At 44.5% G+C, this 20387-nt stretch overlaps 1 protein-coding gene across 2 annotated transcripts; it reads left to right on the top strand.

Moving 5' to 3' along the window:
* Positions 1-1367: 1367 nt before the first annotated feature.
* LOC143419448 (sodium channel regulatory subunit beta-1-like) lies at positions 1368-19934 on the top strand. 2 transcript variants are annotated; one of them, XM_076886196.1, is made up of 6 exons: positions 1376-2730; positions 13092-13258; positions 15118-15355; positions 16322-16463; positions 16664-16735; positions 17825-19933. In XM_076886196.1, exons 1-5 carry the CDS (start codon positions 2673-2675, stop codon positions 16728-16730), a joined length of 672 nt encoding a protein of 223 aa, XP_076742311.1. In that variant the 5' UTR covers positions 1376-2672; the 3' UTR covers positions 16731-16735; positions 17825-19933. The 2 variants fall into 2 exon arrangements, with proteins under 2 accessions (XP_076742312.1, XP_076742311.1); XM_076886197.1 differs by lacking the exon at positions 16664-16735 and having other exon boundaries at positions 1368-2730; positions 17825-19934.
* The last annotated feature ends 453 nt before the right edge of the window (positions 19935-20387 follow it).

Genomic DNA, 20387 nt, shown 5'->3' with positions numbered 1-20387 from the left:
TAAATGGCTGGGAGTCCTCAATCACCATGCTGACCAGGTCTTCATCTATTTGAGATTGTTCTCCTGAGGAAAGACAATAAAGACAAAGCACAAATATAAATATCACACACGTAACTTATTACAGTTGTATAATATTGTTATATCATTTAGTAACATTACTGCATGCTATATTATCATTGCATTTGATGGCTCACCTGGTCTTGCTCCACAATCGGTGTTCCTCTTATTCTCATGCAAAGCTCTGTAGTGCCTAAGCATGGATGTTGTTGTTATATCCCAGCTCCCTGGCACATAGCAAACACTTCACCTTGTACAAAAGTCAAGACAGCTCAACATAAATTGTATTGCACCATCAGTATCATTAAAATACATTTTCTGTAGAAATTTACATACCTTGTTGGGAGGAATAAAATCAAAATGTTCCCACAAAGGGGAGGACATCCTCCTCTTCTTAGCTGGCTCCATTCTCTCCTGACTTTCTCTCCTCACTCTCATAAACCTCCAAACGGTCTCCAAACTCTCTCTAACCGCAACTCTCCATCAAACACCCACATTTTGAATGAAGTCTGAAGGGTTTATATCTGTCATAGCTCGCGGCAAAGTTCGAACATGTTACATGTTTCATTTTCATCGTACACTGAAAACATTGAGCTACATCAAAAAGTCGGCTCCATCTGCTGGCAGGCTGAGGTCTTTTCAGGTGTGCAGGACATTACTGAGGAGCGCTGTGGTGGTTTCTGTAGGCTTTTATGTGGCTGTCTGCCACGGAGGAGCAGGAAGTGGCTTATAGTTAATGAGGGTCAGCTCTGTCCTGGACAGAGGAGGTGAGTGAGAGGAGGATGTTAGCCAAGCTAATGTCCATTATGGACAGCACCTCTCACCCCCTGGATGGGACCGTGGAGGTCCTGAGCCGCTCCTGCAGGAGTGACTGCTCAGCTCCTTCATCCCAGCAGCAGTCAGGCTGAGCATTATGCACACAGGAGGTATCATTTTTACTCCCACACTTTATATGAATTTTGTCATATCCATTTTTCCTCAGTACAAACCACTCTTTTGTACACACTATTTATTTCTAATATGTCTCTTATTCACTTTTCTCCATTAAAATGAACGTTTTACACTTTAGTTCTGGGGAAAAATTACGTCAAATCGTGAAGTCAGTATTTTAGGCATAAATCTTTTATTTTGTACCTCCCACCCCGTTAATGGCTCAGTCTAAATCCAGGCGCCACGTGACACCGCTCCGTTACTCAGACCTGACTCTCCTGCCAGCACGTGGGGGTTTCTGGAAGGGAAGAAACCATCGCATAAACCACTGTTGCCATAACAACGGCTCTATACCTCTCCCTCCTCCTCTTCGTTCTCCATCCCTCTGCTGCTGCAATGCATAATACCCTCCTCCTCCTCCTCCTCCATGCACCTCCCCCCCAGCCTTCACCCATCCCAAAGACTGATTAGCGCGGCATCCTTGCGCTGACACGTAATTCCTGAAGCTCTGTGTGTGCGTTTGTGTGTTCTCACTCAGGAATGTGAAGCTCTGCTCGTTCTTAAAGGTCGAAAAGAAGATTTTCTCCCCTTGTGTGATCTTGAAATCTCTCCGATGTGGGAGAGAAACCATCTCTAACCTGTCAGTAGAAGGAGGCGCTTCGAGGAACTCAGGACGGAGCGCAGGATTTCTCCTCCAGAGGAGGATTCTTTTTACAGGTAAACGGGACTACGTTTGTTTCACAGGGAGAACAGACGGCCAGGAGGGCGCTGACGGTTTGGGTTCGACAGATTCGCGCTGTGAGACCGGAGGTGAGTTTAAAGACGGCTGCACTGCTGGAACGCACAGCGGGAATCGCGCACTTTTCCCAGAGACGCGCGGGATCACCGCCCGGTGCGTGCCACCTGTGCAGCTCATGCGCAGACAGCAGCCAAACCACGCATATGTGCGCGCACAGCGGGTGATTTCATAAGAGGGAAAACACAAGACTCTTCCCCGAAAGGTTCTGCAGACAGCAATAACTCTGAGAGACGCAATACTGAGTCTTCCAAAGCCAAAGAGAGGCGCACGCTTCCCACTGCTTCCATTTGGCCCAGCCGAGCTCCGCTCCTCCGTTTTTAAACTCAGGTTGCCCACGAGGACAAAGTCAGCTCGGTGCTTCTTGTGGATTCATGAATGCAACATTTTGACTGGCTCTCGAGCTGCGCAGTCATCACCAGCTCTCACAAACTTCTTCCATTTCCAGCACTGTTTCCATCATCCCCCACCAGCTGAGCTTCAAACACCGGGATTCCATTGGCTCTTACATTGTGTGGTGCGCGCAGTGTCAATAAGGAGACCTGAGGGTGTGCCACGGAACATAAATAGTTGAACAAAGAGGCCGAAACCTGAGACCTGGTCTGATTCTTCCCTCTGGTAACTCTAGATGCTCAAACACTGAGAGGCGCACGAACAAACTGCTGCTGATGTGAGCTTTTTCCTGTTGTTGAGCAAGGAGCAGAGCAAGAGGAGGACCCACCCACACCGCCCACCCCTCAGATAAACAGGAGGCGACTTTTAGTCACAGTTGGGACGTCTTTGGTGTGTTTATGCTCTGAGGGTTTCCAGATCTGTCCTGTCTGTGTATGTGTGTGTGTCTGTGTGTGCACTGTTGAGAGACGCCACCACCCCTCTGTCCTCTGTCAGGATGTCCGTGGTGATGGAGCTGCTGCTGCTGCTGCCTCTGGTCCTCCTGGCACTTGAAGGTGAGTGGTGACCTCGCCTCGATGGTTTCTGTTGAGGTGTTTTCCGTTCTCTGTGTGCGTCCGACTGTTTGTTGTTCCACCGTAGAGCCAAACGCCCAGCTGTTCAAAATTTGAAATGAGATGAGGCCATGTGGCGGCTTTAAAATGCCGAGCGCAAACGCACTCACACATACCGACGCAGCATCTGGTGTGTATCTTAAAAGTCAGGAACAATGTGTGCCTGTGTTCACAGAGTGGAGAGTCCATTAATGACTGCTTTTCATTATTTATTAACATACCCATTGTTTGGTTAATCGTTGTGAAACAGATGTCGTCCAGTTTTATGTCGATAAACAGACCGAAGCTACAAACAGGCTGGAGAAGCTGGAGTCAGCGAGGATAACGTAAACAATTAAATGATCGATTAACTGGCAAAGATGAGTAACAGTGATGAGCTCCTGCAGAGCTGCCTGCTCTCTGAAGTTGAAGATTGTTTTTTTTATTCGTACGGAAACCAGGTTCAAAACTGGACTTGATCCTTTTGTTTGGTTTTAAGGTGCAAGGGTCCCGGGACAAAGATCAAAGTTGTGTTCAAGACATAGCTTTTCTGTCCTTCTTGGAATTTTTAGTTAGAGGAATTGTTTTGGGTGCTTCTTTTAAGGACTCGGAACAAAAAGCAAACCAAACATCAAAAGCTCAGGAAAAGATGAACCAAATCAAACTAGAACTGATGTCTTTCCTTTTGCATGCAGCACATAATGAGACAGAATTCACACAAAGATAAATGTTGATGGCACAAACACGGCAGGCTCGGTACCATTAGTCTGCGTGGGTGGAGTGAGTGTTGTGTCCAAATCATCTTCTAACCAGATAAGTTGTCAATCAAATCTTGTATCACATCGAACAAAGACGTGTGTTTGCTCTGTAACCAACAGTCTGACTGGTTACTGTTGAAACAACAACATCTGTCCATCTTTTGTGCAGTTTTTGCTGTTGAAACATGACGAGGGGGATAACCTCATGGCGTCTGCCATGTTTGCTAGCATCTGCACCTTCTGCCAATTTAGAGTCACCAGGTAACCTAACATGTCAGGTACGAGGTGCACAAAGAACAAAGACCTCAGGAAGGTTCAAACTCAGAACCTTGCTGTCACTCGATGAAGCATCGAGCCAGCGATGGACAAACCAGCATGTTTCTATGTTTTGCAGTTAAACAGTTAATCATTCAAACCTAAGACTAAAATTTACATTCTACCCAATTTTAAATATGAACCTTTGTACCGTTTTTGCCCTCCAAAACAAAAACATGTTTAGCCCTATGATACACGTATGTGTAGATTCTGCCCACAGAGAGAGAAATGGACTATCACCGTCCCCTGTTTTGCTGATGGAGTCCATCATTCATGCTTTTGTACACGCACTCTAAGACAGCTCAGCCTGCCAGCATCACGCTGCGTGCAGGTGTGTGATTTGAGGGGTTTTTGAAGTGGAGCACTCGGGTGAAAACCATCATCCTTTGACTCGAACCAGCTCCCTCTGCTCCTTTTGGATCCTTTCAGATATCACGACTCACTTTCTTACCTTCACAGGAATCCGGTTACCGACATTTATTTAATTAAAGCACGAGAAACACCTTCCACTGATGTGCGAAAACAGCCTGAACCTCGCTATCCATCACATTTTAATTACTGCCAGTCTCATGAAACCTGCAGGCGTTTAAAAATGTTTCTAAATGTAAAGCCATCGATTCATATATATAAACACAACAGTATGCAATTGAAATCAGTATTGACCATAAAAACAAAACATGCCTAACCAAGAGTGTTCTTTGATGAATTTCTTCAGAAACCTCTATTTACTGAGCTCTTATCTCCATCAGCCAGCTGCTCTTTAACTCACACTCAGTCTCTCAGAACACTGCTGCACGTGGACGCGTTAACACGGCTTCATCCGCCCAAAGGTGAACACATGTCAGAGCTGCAGGAAAGCGATCTGGGCAAAGTACTAAGGTTACACAACGTCTGTCAGCGGGCTGGGCGGGTTGGTTGTGGGCCGGTGGGTTAGTTAAAGGTTAAGAGTCAGCTTCTACATCTGGAGCTGGAGACAGGGAAGATAGAAGGCGAAGCACCACACTGGATGGAAACTAACAAAGAGGAACAGAAGAGAGTATGAGATTATGAGCTTTTTGAGAATTTTTAACCACCCCAAACAAAAACACATTTTATTTGATGTTTTTAAATCCACCCAAAAACTGACTTTAGCTCACAGAAAAAAGGTACCCTGTATCTGATGACAAAATAATGATTAAAAAATGGCTTCAGTATTTATGTAATATTTCTTTGTTTTGAAAAGAAACCTGCTTGATATTTCACACGTATTTTGATTTTTATTTACAGATTTTAAGATTTACATCTTTATTTATCTTTATATTTATTTTTATATAATTTTCAGTGTTAGTGCAGACAGTGGTTGGGTTTCATATAATCGTCTTAGAAAAAGGCCGACTGTGAGCAAAGTTGGTGCTGTAATTGTTCCAAACTGAATGGTACTGACCTAATACTGTTACAAGAAAAACGACATAACTCAAAGAAGAGGTGTCCTTCAAGGTGCCGTACTTGGTCCTCTGAATTTTTTTTTGTTGATTTCTTTTTTTTGATAGGATAAAAATTGTGAGAGACTTCTTTGTTTCTTTTGTGCTGTCATGTTTATATTGTTACGATGGTGCTCATATTTAAGTTTCAAATAACAAGGTCAGTGTATGAAACATACATAAACGTGCTGTGACTTGACTTTTTTTACTCCTGGGTCTGTGCGATATCATAGAGCCCTGATATCCTGACATCAGACACAGATGCCCCGCCCACCTGCTGTGGGACAGCCAGTCAGGTGACAGTTGGCTTAAATGGGATGAGCCAAAGGAGCTTGTTTTACGAACATAATAAACTGAATAACGAACTTATTTTGAACTGTGAATCATGCAAAGCTGCCCGTGGAGTGCAGATCTGGGAATGAGGAGAATTGTTTCTGTTTGTCACAACCACGATCTTCTCTGTTGGTAAAAAGTCGAATGTTTGTCACATCGTTCATTTCAGATTGTGGGAAAAAAACAATTGATCTGATAACAAGCTGCGGTTTTTAAAAAGCCACGACAATCATTTGACAGCACTGTGTGAGATTCCAAGCCTGACCCGAACCGTATTAATGCTCTGCGTCCAAAGTTGTAACATGGCAGAGTCCTTTAGTCTGCGAATGGCTTGAATTCCGCGATGTTTCAATAACGGCTCCATCGCCATTACATCAGTTCACTCCATCCTCTGCATCACTAAGGACGATTACGTTACAGAGGAGCTTTGCCAGATAAGCTAATTATGAGTACTCTAGAGCTGCAGTGCACTAAACCTTTAAAAAGCAGCTAACATGATTTATGGCTGGCAGTTTTCCAAGCATCTGTGTCAGGTGAGAAAATCTAAAAATAATCACCGTCTGTCCTCTTCACAAACCATTCTTCCTCTGCGTGTGCACTTTCAGCCCACGATGAAACTACAAAGTTTTTCAGCCCTTTCTTAAGAGGAATTAAATGCGTGGCACTGAAAGCTCAGAGATGCTTGGATCTTTTTTTTGGCCTCACATCCTTTCTAGATCCTTTCTAACCCATGAATCTGGAACGAGAGACTGTGCCACGACCTAATTGCGGGCTTCGTGTGTCCCTCTCGATAGTGTCACAAACACGTGACAGGCAGACGCATGCACACCTAAGCCTCTGTTCATCCAGCTGTGTGGAGGTTTGTAATCCCGGTGAGATGCTGTTGCTGCTTTGAAGGGGAGGCTTTGATGGGCTCTGAAGGACGAGGTGACCTTCCACGCAGCTTGGAGAGTAAAAACAATCACTGGGAACAGATTTGATCCAATAACATCTTCGATAATATTGAAGGGAAAGTATTTTGGTTTAGCTTACAGGAAAAAAATGAAAACCTGTTGTAGATGTAATTACAGCTGAAGTGAAATCAAAGGATTTCTCTCCCTGGAGATGTTTTACAGCAGATATTAAAGCACAAATGTAACTCCCTGGATGTACTGTGTGCAGTGTTGGGGAGTAACAGAATACATGTACCGCTGTTACGTATTTAAAATATAAAATATGAGTAACTGTATTCCGTTAGTTACCGTTTAAAAAGGTTGTATTCAGAATACAGTTACTTTGTTGAAATAAATGGATTACACAGCGGTTTTTCCTGTTTCATATGTTCAGCTATGCCCTCTCTATTTTTGGTAATTCCAAGCCGGTGGAAACCCAAACAAAACACGCATTAAGAGGGTCTAAAGCGGCCCATGTCACCCCTACTTGCGGCCCGTGGGTGAAGAAATATTTTTAAAAATTATTCAAAAAATATTTAATATGAAGGCAACAGGCAGAGTGTTACAGGCATCGCTCTAAAGAATGTAGCCTGATGGGCAGTGTAGTCCGTGCTGCAGGGAGCATGGACTGCTGTTATGTGTCTGTGAGCGAGGGAGGGAGAAGAAGGAAAAGTACGAGCTGTCGCCGAGCAGAAACGGGAGCTGGAAGCATGTAAATATAATAATAACCACTGCAGCCAAGAAGAGAGCCTGACGAGCCCAGCTGTAAGTAAGCTGTTAAGACTCGACTGTACCCTGTGTTCCTGTTTTCCTCCGAAACAATAACTTCCGTTGGAGCAGCCTTTCAAGTAAAGCTAGTTTTCAGCTATGAGCCCGACACGAACCCGACGTATTATTCAGTAGGGCTGCCACGATTTGTCGACTAGTCACGATTACGTCGACTATCAAAATCGTCGACGACTGATTTAATAGTCGACGTGTCGTTTGAAGCTTTGTAAGATCACAAAAGACGCAGGAATAAGTAGCAGGATTTAAGAGTGTAATAACGGACTGAAACAGAAGATGGCAGCACTGCATGTACAAGGATGCCAGCTGCCGTTAAACGCCGAAGAAGAAGAAGCAGCTGTGTCCCAGAATTCATAGCGCAGCCCAGCTCAGTTGTCAACAATGGCGGCAGCTAGTTAGTTTTAATATTACTCTTAATATTCTTTCTAGGTCACAAAATAAACGTTTAACATGTTTTCATGGAGAATGTAGCTGTGTAAACCTCAAATATCTGCTCAGTTTATCAGGACACCGCATATTTTCAAAAGCGCTCCGACGTTTTCGGAGACGTCTGTTACCCACTAGCTTGATAGCTAGCCGGGGGGCTAGGCTAACTAGAGCCGTGAGAACACCGGACTCCCGGCAGATCGTTTTCAAACCCACCGCCGTCTTTCGCTACTCAGGTTAAACATGATATATAAGTCACTTAGATAACTTAAAATGTTATTGTTTGGCTTTTTTTTGTATTTTATTTGTTCCTGAGTAAATCGGTTTGTCTGAGATTAAAGTTATAGTTTTTACACAGCTGAATAAACGTCAAGCAGACAGCTGATCATCAGAAGTGTGAGATGCTCGAGAATATACTCCGGTGTCCTGTTAGATTTTAGATAGCAAGGAGTTTATTAAACTTCACCGAAACAATCTGCAAATTTCATTAAAATGTAATAAACGATCATCTTGTCTTTATTTTTAGTTAGCACCGTAAACACTTAAAGCTGTAAGCTAATGATAGTTATATAAGAGCAGATGCTGCTGGTGCAATAAGCTGTACGTTTTACGTCCAATGGATGATGATCTGATTAGTCGACTATCAAAATAATGGTTTGTGGCAGCCCTATTATTCAGAGGTCCCTTTACTACGGTTCGGAGCCGCGGACCTGTTTTATATACGCGCGGGAATAGTTTTCTATACGAGATCGATGCAAAAAGTGCAGCCTTACCTAATGTCCACCTACTGTTACTCATTTATATTAAGATTTAAACATCTAGTTGGTGTTGGTGTGGAGAGTAACCTTCAGTAATAGTAATAAATCATTCAGCAATAGCGCATTCATGTAGTTGTAAAAAGCATGATAATATATTAAGTAATCCAAAGTATCCAGAATACGTTACTCTCATTGAGTAACGTAACAGAATACGTTACAAAATACAATTTGTGGCATGTAATCTGTAATCTGTAGTGGAATACATTTTAAAAAGTAACCTTTCCAACACTGACTGTGTGTATGGAGGCCTAATACTGCCAATAAATAAATGAAATATTGTCAAATGTGCCAATAATATAATTCATATTACTAACAGTGCTACAACTGAACATCAATAAATACAACATTTATATTTATTTTGTGTCTATTTTTTGTATTATTTTATTTTTGCATTATTTTTAGTTTAACGTTTTCCACTGTGTTCTTTTCAGTGTTTATTTATTTGTTCCTTTTTAACCCTGACCTCTTATTTTCACATTAAGAAAATCCAGTTGGTCGAGTTGAATGAATGAACTCCAGTACAGTTGTTATGAAAGGGAAATTATCTGTAATATTTTGAGCAGTTTCATTTAGATTTTGGAAATGGGGGAAAAGTGATGTGCAGCCAAACTCTGAGACCTCCGGGTCACCCCAAGTCCAGGACAGACTCTGCTCTTGCAGAGGAAAACACATGAAGTAAAGCCCTGCGTCTGTGCCATCAAGTGGCATCTTTGTGGAGTAAAACGAAAGCGAAGCTCTCGGAGCTGTGTGTCTTTTTGTTTCCCTTGTTCCAGTAGAAAGTCCCTCACCGGCTCTGTGTCGGGGGAAATGTCACGGATGCTTGGCATTAAACCCGGGTCATATATGCCCACGGTGTCTGTGGGTGTTGGTAACCCGGCCATGGAAACAGATGTCGTCCTCACTCATCTCTTTTCCTGTCGCTTATCCAATTCTCTTTTCTTTTCTTCCTCTTGTGCCCAGTTCAGCAAATAATCTCGATCCTTTCTGTATTTTCTTTAGCCTCCTGTGACATGCTAAGCTAGCTCACCTCACTGGGTAGTCTTTTGTAGTCACTTTGTAGTCCTCAGGAGGCAAACGGCAACTGAAATGAGAGATTAACCAGCCTGTTGGGGGGAAAAAAGAAATCTCCTAATCGGCATTTTCTGGAATATCCGTTGCATAATCCTGAACCTCCGTCTGCAGATTACGCAATGGATTTGCACTTTTGATGCTCTGTGTTTGTGCACTGCTGCGGCTGCTGCTCTGAGGAATCGTTGCTCAGGGACTCTGCTGACTGTCTAGTCTGCACTTTGGATGTGAGCTCCTCTTTGTGTCTGCTTGCATGTTCGTCTCGCTGCCTTTTCGCTGCCTCAGCTTTGGACAGTCAGCAACATGCTTGCTCACCTTGCACAGTGTGGCCTCTGACTGCGTCACCAGCCTCCCTCCCTCAGGATCAGAGCCTCATGCTGTCTCTGTGTGTGTGCAGCTGGATTTACATCTGCACTGTAAACCTGAATGCATAAAGTAATTACACAGAATATGTTGCGTAAACTTAATATCAAACAAGGGGGGGAAAGTATTTTGAGTTCCTGTGACATTTTCTCCTGTTATGGAGTTTCTGATTAACATGCATTGATGGAATGATTTCATGGCACTCATTTCTGTTTCAACATGAACGTGTGTGTCTGATGTCATCAGGTCAGTGGGTGTGGTGAGGTTTGCAGCAGCAAAGATTACAAACGTTGGTTAAAATATTCTGCATCACATGTTTGTTGAATTAGATTTATGAACGTTAAGCTGTTCATGTTGTGCTAATCTGTGACAACATGAGTGCAGTGGGTTGACCTGCAAATATTAGACTAACTTCTGCAGTTCAATTCAGTTTTATTTATATAGCACCAAATCACAACAACAGTTGCCCCAAGGGGCCCAACAATCATATGAGCCCCTATGAGCAAGCACTTTGGCAACGGTGGGAATGAAAAACTCCCTTTTAAAAGGAAGAAACCTCCAGCAGAACCAGGCTCAGGGAGTGGCTCTGCAGCCAGAGCGCTCTCTTCTATCCTCCTCTGATCTCTGCTGTGGTTAGTTCCTGTTTTAATGTGTCTCTACTGTCTGTATTCCAGGTCTCATGTCAAACCCTTCTATGTGTCTCTGCACGTCCTCTTCCTTTACTGCCTTCCTGTTTCCTTTCTTTGCTTTTCATGGTAGAATCTGTATCAGGTAAAGTCAGCAGTACACAGACCTGAGTCAAAATGTTGTTGCACATTAATGCTCAGCTGGAAACTTGGTGGAACCTCTTTGTAGAGAGAAATGGCTATCGTTTGATTTGCAGATGCTCCCCCTGTGGGATTTCACAGGGGCATTAACTGATGACTGACTCTCATCGACCTCTATTGGTGGCGAGGATTAGCCGCGGCGCTGACAGCTGGTGCAGCTTACAGCAGCGTGCAATTAACGCAAACAATCAGATCGCATTTGTAACAGAGACGAGAGCCAATTACAGCAGATATGAATCTGAAAGGGGAAAAAATCAAATAAAGCAGCAGCCTTGTGTTTTCTTCTGTCCTCTGAGCGGTGTGTGCAGACGGTGTTTGCCTCAGGCCTGTTTGGTGTTCAGCAGGCTCGCCTCCCAGAAAACCCCCAAACCCCGAGCTTACCCGAGCTCCCGCGCTTTAGAGCAAAGTCATGATTCAACTGTTTCAGATGTTTATAATAACATATGAGAAGAAGGTGCCGAGACTCGAGCAAGTGACAGCGAATGGTGGTAAACGAGTTCACCCAAACACACCCATGGGGAAAAGACTGTATATTTAAAGTGTTATAAACTGTTTATTATAAGTAGACACGGGCACCATTGTGGAGGTACGTAAGGACGACACGAGAGCTCGCCACGTTTTACTCCAACTTTAATCTCGGCTTCAACCAACCGAACTCACAAGGCGGCAAACACCTCCTACAACCCAAAAACATTACCCCTTCCCTTCTCGCTGGGTGTGAGTGGAGCCCCCTACTGGTCTGCCACACTATAATTTTTTGGGGCGGGGATGCCAAAAGCGTGCATACTTGTTCGGATAAGAGGGTGGAGCTCTGAATTATGAGCATTCATAAATTATGAGTTTACAACACAAACTCTAATAAAATCGGCTCACAGCTACCAGGCGTTGAACTAAAATCCAGTTCAACAAATCTTCTGACATCGTGACGAGTGAACCAGGCGTCCGGACTGACAGCTGCCGCTCTCTCTGAGCTCGCTCATCAGGACGCGCTTTCTGCCCAAAATGAAATACAGCTTGTTTGAATGTGGCTTTCCCCCAGGCACTCGTGTAATCACTCATCCCTGCTCTCCAAGTCCTCTGCAATCATTGCCCTCTGGCTCGGGTTCGGGTGTTCTCGGGTCCATCTGGGGGGTTTGTGGTCTGCTTCAGTCTCTTCTTCTAATGCGACAGCTGTCGGCTCAGTAGTGTTTAGGTTTATATTTGTGAAGCCTTAAATTGTGTTTTTAACTCTCTCTTCTCCTCCTTCCTCCCCTTTTTTCCTCTCTGCAGTGCATCATACAGCATTGACCCCTCTCCTCTCCTGCTTCCCCGTCTCCCGTGCTTTTCCTGTAGAAATGGCTGTTAACGACTGATACCTGTGCTACCCTTCTCTTTCTTCCCTCTTTCATGTCTCCCCTTCCACGTCCCTCCGTGTGGTGGCTTTTCGATTGCGTGTTTCTTTTAAACGTCCCAGGAAGTAAAGGAACAGAGCGGCGTTTTTGCGTGCACACGGACGACGTGCGGCTGCTGTTTAATGATTTTTCTGATCAGCGTTGTGTGCTGTGTGTTTCTGTCCTCTCCCTCATTCCCCTCCCCACCATCTTACGATTCAAATCAAACGCTTCCCAGAGGTGAGAGTTGAGAATAGCACAAGATCATTGGTTGAGAGCGATGCTGAGGCCGCAGTGGAAACTGCAAGGTGCAGTGTGAGACAGAAACATTTGGAGTTGCAGGTGTGTAACTCCTGGCCGATGAGAAGTATGTGTCATGATGATGATGGCATATATAGACTCACGCTTCTATATATGAATTTAGCTCAGTTAGCAGTGGCCAGAATGCAAGACAATGGTATCGCTCACTGCAACCTCTTTATTTCCCCCCAGCTTCAGTTAAAAACACCAGAAGTGAAAATGACGCCAAACAGAGAACCCAAACTTACCAAATCTAATCCATCTATGAGCTGAAACAATGAGGGGAAATAAAAAATTGCAAGAAAAAAGATATGCCCGATACAAAAAACTTGCATGTAATGCGCATTGGGACCAAGCACGTAAAAGTCACGTAGCTAGCATTGTTTTCTCGAGTACAGTTTAGACAGTTTGCCTGCAAGTACTGAGAGAAAACACCAAATTCAGCCTTTCCCTCGAGTCACGGGCACATGACAGAGAGGAAGACGGCCACTCACCGCACTTGCCTCTGACCCCGTGACCCGCAAACAGGCCGAGAGACAGAAACTAACTGCGTCTCCCTCACTCTGCAGCTCCGCTGTGCCACGGGGCCTGCGTGGAAGTGGACTCGGACACAGAGGCTGTTATCAGCGACGGCTTCAAGCTGGGCTGCATCTACTGTAAGATGAGAGGCGAGGTGGATGCCACGGCCACCGTCAAATGGTCCTTCAAAGGCTCAGGCGACAGCGACTTCTCAGACGTAAGACTTTAGCACAGAATATACAAGGAAGCTGACGTCATTCACGGTTTCTGAAGCCTCAGCTTTTGGTTGGTGTTTGGTTAACAAGCTGCATCCATGAACTGCGGAGGTGAAATGTGTGGCATGTACATACTGCCTATTCAGTGCTTTCACTTCTTGGATGGTGTGTTAGCACATTTAGGCCCACAGCAGTCATATTATTTATCAGATGGTTGGATGAGCTGTAGATGCTCTTCAAGCAGGGACCAAATCCTGTCAGTTATGCTTGCATACCCCTAAAATAGCAGTGGTGAAATTTATTTAGCCAGAAATATAGTAAAATGTTCTGAAGCTAGAGGTTGGATGTCTCAACACACGTCATCACAGCAGCCTCTTCTCTTCTGGGAAAAGGATGCCAATGCATTTATCATGAGGCAGAGCAGAGAGATGCATTTTCCATGACAGAAGATATTTTTCAGTCTGTGCTGAAAACCTACTTACTTAAGGAGACACAACCAGGCACAGCAAAAGGCCATTACGCCTCATGCATGCAGCGGGAAAGATCCCATTAGCCTTGAGCTGCCTTTTAGTTTCAGCATCCATTAATTCACCAGCAAGTGCAGATATGAGATGTAGGCTGCAGCTCAGTCAATATCGGGAAGAGATGTGGAGACCAGATGTCTGTTTCTTTAAACATGCATGAGTCACTGATCAATGGCTCTGAGCAGCATTCACAGAGAGTTGGGGGATGGCTGCGCTCGCAGCATTGGAAGATGGTGTGAATGCAGGAGGACGATTTATTCATCAAACAGCCTAAGAGCCACCTCGTCAGGCCAGGACTCTGCAGTCTATTCACACCTACAGGCCAGTGGACGCTCTTTCAATGATGAGGATGTAACATCCTGGACAGGGAGGAACGCTGGTTTGAGGGCGGAGCCAAGGAGGCCATTTACGTGAAAAGGGAAAGACCATCTCTGAACCGAGGAGGGGGCCTAAGGGTCCATCTGTCACCATCTTACATGCTGTGATTGCAGCCATTCCCCAACTCTGTGAATGGGACTCATGGTTATTGATCAGTGGTCATGACAATTTGCATATTAAAGGAACTGACCTCCCAGCCCATTGTTCATTCAGTGGTGCTGGTTTCAGTCATTGTGCAAATGTCCTGTTTATAAGATTGGAAACCTGCAGTTAGACTGAAGAAGTCACCTGGATGAAACGTTTCTCCCACTTATGACGTCCAGATGAACAGAATCCACTTTCTGGGACTTCCTTACCTGGATGATTGAACATGCATCAACACATATGAAAGATTGGACTGATATCATCTGCAGAGGTTTATTTGAAGAGTTTCAGTCAGGTTTCAGAGCTCATCACAGCACAGAAACAGCTTCAGTGAAGGTTACAAATGATCTTCTTATGGCCTCTGACAGTGGACTCATCTCTGTGCTTGTCCTCCTCAGTGAGCGTTCGAGCGTTATGGAGTTCCACAGGGTTCAGTGCTAGGACCAATTCTCTTTACATTATACATGCTTCTCTTAGGCAGTATCATTAGAAGACATAGCATACATTTACACTGCTATGCAGATGACACCCAGGTTGCACCTGTGTAGTTTATGGATGCAGTTTTCTAATCAGGCTTGTGTTGGGCGATGGCCAGAGCAGCACTCTACACTCTCCTTTCAAATATAGCTCCGAAAACCAAAACCTTTAAAATGCAGAGAGTCTTCTGTGTAATGAAATGATTAGAGTGATTTCATGTGAAGCCTGTAAATAAATATGATTTCACAACAAAGAATATCAATCCAATCCAAGAACAGGTAGAGAAACACACAAGAAGTGTAAAATGATGTCTTTCCCTCCTCCGCCTCCTCTTCCAGCTGTACATTTATGAGGATGCACGCGGCGAGATCATTGACCCACGTTTCTACGAGCGTCTGGCCTGGAACGGCAGCAAGCATACCACGGACCTGCAGGATGGCTCCATCTACATCCTCAACGTGACCTACAATGACACTGGAACCTACAAATGCAAATTTAGCCGGACCCTCAAATACAGCAACTACGCCTACGAAAAGACCATAGAGAAGAACATCACCATTAATGTGGTTGCACGGCGTAAGCACTGAACTCAAAACTGACTCATACTTCCTGTTCTGGTTTACTAATTTTTACATGAGTTCTGAGATGGGCCTCCTTTCTCACACTAACCAGAGTTACTGAACTGGACATGCTGGCTGTGTTAAATGCCATTATCCGGCAGATACGATCACTTGGCGTGTAGTAAACCCGATACAACACACAGACATCTGTCTGTGTGCTGTATCGGGTGTCAGTACAACACTCTGTTGGTGCATCTTTTTAAGCAAGCTAGTATTTAACAGACTATTCCTCACTTTCCTCCTCTGGGAGAGAGCAGCACACCCTTCCAAAACAGCAGCCCCGGATGTTGAAAAATGGCGAGCAACACCCCGTCTCAGTGATGTCACCACTCAGTTCACCGCCAAAGGACACTTTGTGTGTAAATGAGCCACGTCAGCGGCTTTGAACGTGACGCTGGTTTAAAATACGTTGCAGCATCACATCACAAAGTGATTCATATTGTAGGTAAAGACCTGCAACCATACAGAGAAAACGGTTATTGCATCATGTAATCTAATTTTAAAAAAATGATACTGATGATGTAGAAGATGATGATGCACTTGGCTTTACAGGTTAAGCGCATCCTTTATAAATTCCCTTCCTAACAAAGATGAGACATGAGCTCTCCGGGGTCCTGATTCGGCCTGGGGGTCTCCTCTCAGTAATGAGGTCAGTCTATGCTTAAGTAAAAGAAAGATTACGAGTTAAACACTCATTTTCAGACACTTTTTTCCTTCTCTTGGATCTTTATGATGTCATAGAGGGTCAGGTGGAGGTAAAACAGCTTGTTTCAGAGGGAGGATGAACTAAGATCGAATCAAGACAATTGAAGATTTTTGAACCATGTGAAGTTCAGGAAATGATGATTTTAAATCCAGGAGTCGTATCTTTGTAAAACTCGTATTGCATAAACACCCAAATTAACCCTGTGCGTGTCTCTAGTTACCCGGGGAATGGCGTCCATCCTGTCTGAGGTGATGATGTACGTCTCCATCATCGGGCTGCAGTTCTGGCTCTTGGTTGAGATGATTTACTGCTACAGGAAGATCTCGGCAGCAGGAGAGGAAGCTCTGAGAGAGAGCGCGTGAGTACCGCCTAAAGCACACGAGCAGTAGCAGGACTTTGTTTCCAAAATCCCGCCGGGCTGTCTTCACCTTCCGACCTCGTTTTTCCATCCTACTGTTTCAATCTGCTGTTTTCAACATGACATTTTCCTTTTCCTCTCACTGAGCTGACATCTTCTGATTCTTGTTTCTCTCCTTTTTCCTTCTCGCTTTCTTCCAGGGAGGAGTATTTAGCTATAGCATCGGAAAGTAAAGATAATCGTGCAGGTGCACAAGTGGCAGAATAGCACGGGTAGGTCTCGATCACCGTGAAATTCCATATTTAGTTTCTTTTGTTTGCTTTTTCATTTTAAGAAGATGCAAAAAGGGCGGGTTAGGAGGTCATGCAGTAGTCAGATTACATCCAAGAATCACGCAGACACATAAGAACACATGTGTAAGTAATTTTCATGTCAACATATAAGTCATGCATTTGCAGCAAAGCTCACTGTGGGTCAGGTCTTGCTTTACTTTTCTCATCATTTTACTGAATTCTGATTTTACTTTTACATAAATTAATAATGAAACTGAAATATTCCAGTAATTATGTGTTTTGAATCAGTCTGGTGACCCCAGGCTTTACAAGCGCCTCTCGTTAGATGGCTGCACTCAGGCGGGAGATCTTCAAAATAACATAATAACATCTCGAGGAACATTTAGAGAGCACTACATGACATTAATACTTCAGATTTTATGCTGTAAGAACACCTGATCCTGTGCTCACAGCACAGCTCTGTCCAGAAAACCAGCACTGGCAGGTCCACCACTGCTGTGGGCCTGCGGTGTGCTCAGAGATGGAAGCAGGTTCACACTGAGCACGTGCAACAGACACGAAAGAGTCTGCAGACGCCACGGTGACTCTTCTGCTGTCGACACCTGTCACGACTGGGTGGGTCAGCGATGGTCAGGGAGGACCGCGCAGACCTCCACCTGTTAGCCGACAGCACCCTGAATGCTGTTAGGTACCACCATGAAGTGGGTGGTGCGTTACTCCTGCGGGACAGTCTTCACTGGCCAGCTTCATGTGGTCATGCAAGCAGTTGTAGATTATTGATGATTGGCGTTGTCACCGGCCAACCCTCAGATTTGCCAGACCTGAATCCAGCAGAGGAGCTGTGGAGTTTACATATCAGACCCGCAGACCTCATCAGGAGCAGTCAGGACTGCTGCACACCTCTGAGCCACATCACACTGATGAATGATGTGGGCTTTTTATGGCCCCTGAACCTCATGTTTGAAACCCGCGCTTTAAATGTAGTTTATCAGATGTAAACTGAGCTCGCTGCCTCACATCGCTCGCTGTCAGTGACTTACAGTTTTCTTTGTTTTTTTAAATCTTCAGTTTGGGGAAACGTTCAAGGCGGCTTCTTTGAGGAGTTGCTCGTCCTCTTGTGTGCCCTCTCCTCCTCTCACCATCCTCTCCACAAGCTGGAAACATGGAACCACAGCGAGGAGAAAGATCTTCATGGAAAGTTTTTTTTTTTTTCTAAAGTGACTTTCTGCAGCAGGATGAAGGACGGACTTTCAGAGGGAACGCACGGATGCATCAGGTCTTTGTTAAGCTGGACAGAGGGAGGGAGTCATGCTGTATATAGGTGTATACGTCTGCACAGAACACATGTAGGGTCTATTATACGCTATGTATTCACTAACTGCATGATTACAAGCTTATCAAGAAATACTTCATCACTCTCCATGTGTTGGTGCCGGTGAGCATTAAAATCACTGGTTTCCTCTGCAGGTTCACTAAACTGTGGAGCCAAATAAAAACTGTTTATCATCCTTATATAACCATGATAATCAGTTTATACCACAAAATAATGTAAAATACAAATATAAGTGCTGGTCTATCTTACGTGCAGCTCACTGTTCATCAGCCGGATAAAGTGTCCAAACACCTTTTACCCTGCAGCACGTGGAGTTAATAGAGAGGATTTTGTGACGGTTCTGAAAGTTTCCGAGCTCATGAAACACGACAGCTTCACCTTTACACGCAGCAGGAAGGTGCAAACGTTACCTTACAGACAAAGATGCACTCACAGGTTACAGTGGACATATTCTGCTTTTCCTTTTTCTCAGTCATATATACATTCCTACGATGGCGTTCAAACCCTGAACTTTCAGCCCCAGATGAAGCCATCATCCTCCGCCTCAGAGGCCAAATCCTGTTTTTGTGTCAGGCTGTAAAAATGTTTATTTCTGCTGTAACGTTTACTGTAGAGTCTACGGGGACCGACTCACTGCTGGAACTGCAGCTTCTGCAGCTGTTTGCCCTGTGCTGTGGTGGTGCTAGTTACTGCTGCAGACTTTTTGTTTTGGTGGAAGGTTTTGGGATTGCGTTCCAGCACCAGCACTGCACTGGTGAACAAAAGGCATGCAAAGCTATTCCATTTCAGACCAGCAATATAAATGGAGCAGGCATGAGCAGAATAGGTCTACAGCAGCTAGTTTTTAAGGTTTAATATTAGATCCTGTTTCATCTCATGTACGTCACAGGCCAGGTTAAAAAAGCCTGGCAGGCCTTTTCAGCAGATCACCGCCTGTTTAAACTGGCTGTTTGACACAAGGAGGCTCGCTGCTCATTTAAACCTGCCCTTCAAAGCTGTTTACAAGCCTCAGTGCTGAAAAAACAAAAACAGTGACTTCCTGTCCCAGATCAGAAGCGGATGCCCCTGAGAAAGTGTAACCCTCAGCAGCTGAAAGTTTCCCACTGATGTTTAACTTCATACCAATGTCTTAGTGTCTTTGTAGAAAACTTAAGGGCTCAAACTATTATAAACCTGCCGTGGGCAAATGCACCACAAGCCGTGCCCAGTGTGCCTCCCGGAGAGAAGCCAGTGGAAACACAAAAGGGAAAAATGTGAAACATGTTTTTCGTAAAAGCTTTGGCTTTTAAGAAAAACATGTTTCCAGAAAGCCACTAGATGGCAGCTCAACACTGCCAGTCTGCATGTTTACTGCTCGTCTATTGTACAAAAGCAAGTTTCATACTTTGAGAAGAATGAGACACACGTACCTGCATGCTGCGTGTTGGAATAACGCAAAGGCGGAAATGTGATGGTTTCTTTTCAGAACAAACACCAAAAGTTTGAGATGCTAAAAAAGAACAAACCGTGCCCTCCTTTGTAAGCGATGTACTTTGTGCTTTGAACCGGCGAAACGAGAAGAAGCCTCCCCGCTGCACTGCTCGTGCTTCAGCAAATCAGAATCTGCAGTTTTAGGTGTGGAAATGTTGCTTACTGGAAACAAACTGAAATAAATCAAACTTCTGACACAATAAGCTGTTTGAGGCCTTTACATGTGTCGGTGATGTCTGTGAATGAAGTCAAACTGAGCTGCAAACACAAATAGTTTTTAAAGTGAATTCTGTGTCATGTTATAGATTCTGTTCCCGGCTGGTCACATGTTAGGAATGTTAGTTCTTCGTGTTATATGTTTGTGAGCCAAATTGTTCATGATGTCACCTCACAGAGGAGCTGAAAGGCGAGGAGAGCGTGCAGAGCTCAGCGTAACGGTGACTTTATGCTCTGTTGGGTTAAGATCAGGTGACGGACTTGGTCATTCAAGAATATTCTACGTCCTTGCTTTAATAAACTTGCTTTGCTGGTTTGGGTCGTTCTCCATCTTTATTATGAAATGAGGCCCAGTTCGACTGTATTTAGCTGCATGTGAGCAGACAGTCTGTCTCTGAACACCTCAGAGGTCATTCAGCTGCTTCTGTCCTGAGTCACATCATCAAAAAACACTAGTGTCTCAGTGCCACTGGCAGCCGTGCACGCCCACACCATCACACAGCCTCTGCCGTGTTTTACAGATGATGTGCTCTGGATCATGAGCGGTTCCACGTCTTCTCTTGACTTTTTTCTTGATCTTGGTTTCAGTGACTTGCACCCTGCAGTGAACCC

Source organism: Maylandia zebra, linkage group LG1 (genome assembly GCF_041146795.1).
Source record: "Maylandia zebra isolate NMK-2024a linkage group LG1, Mzebra_GT3a, whole genome shotgun sequence".
NCBI lineage: Eukaryota > Metazoa > Chordata > Actinopteri > Cichliformes > Cichlidae > Maylandia > Maylandia zebra.
Note: the sequence above shows the minus strand (reverse complement) of the source record. Positions and strands in the feature narration are given on the sequence as shown.

Bases quoted from the DNA above. Each gene is read 5' to 3' on its own strand.
- LOC143419448 (XM_076886196.1), top strand. From the start codon at position 2,673: ATGTCCGTGGTGATGGAGCTGCTGCTGCTGCTGCCTCTGGTCCTCCTG. The intron at 2,731-13,091 runs GTGAGTGGTGAC...CTCACTCTGCAG, and splicing joins GGTCCTCCTGGCACTTGAAG to CTCCGCTGTGCCACGGGGCC. The intron at 13,259-15,117 runs GTAAGACTTTAG...CTCCTCTTCCAG, and splicing joins GCGACAGCGACTTCTCAGAC to CTGTACATTTATGAGGATGC.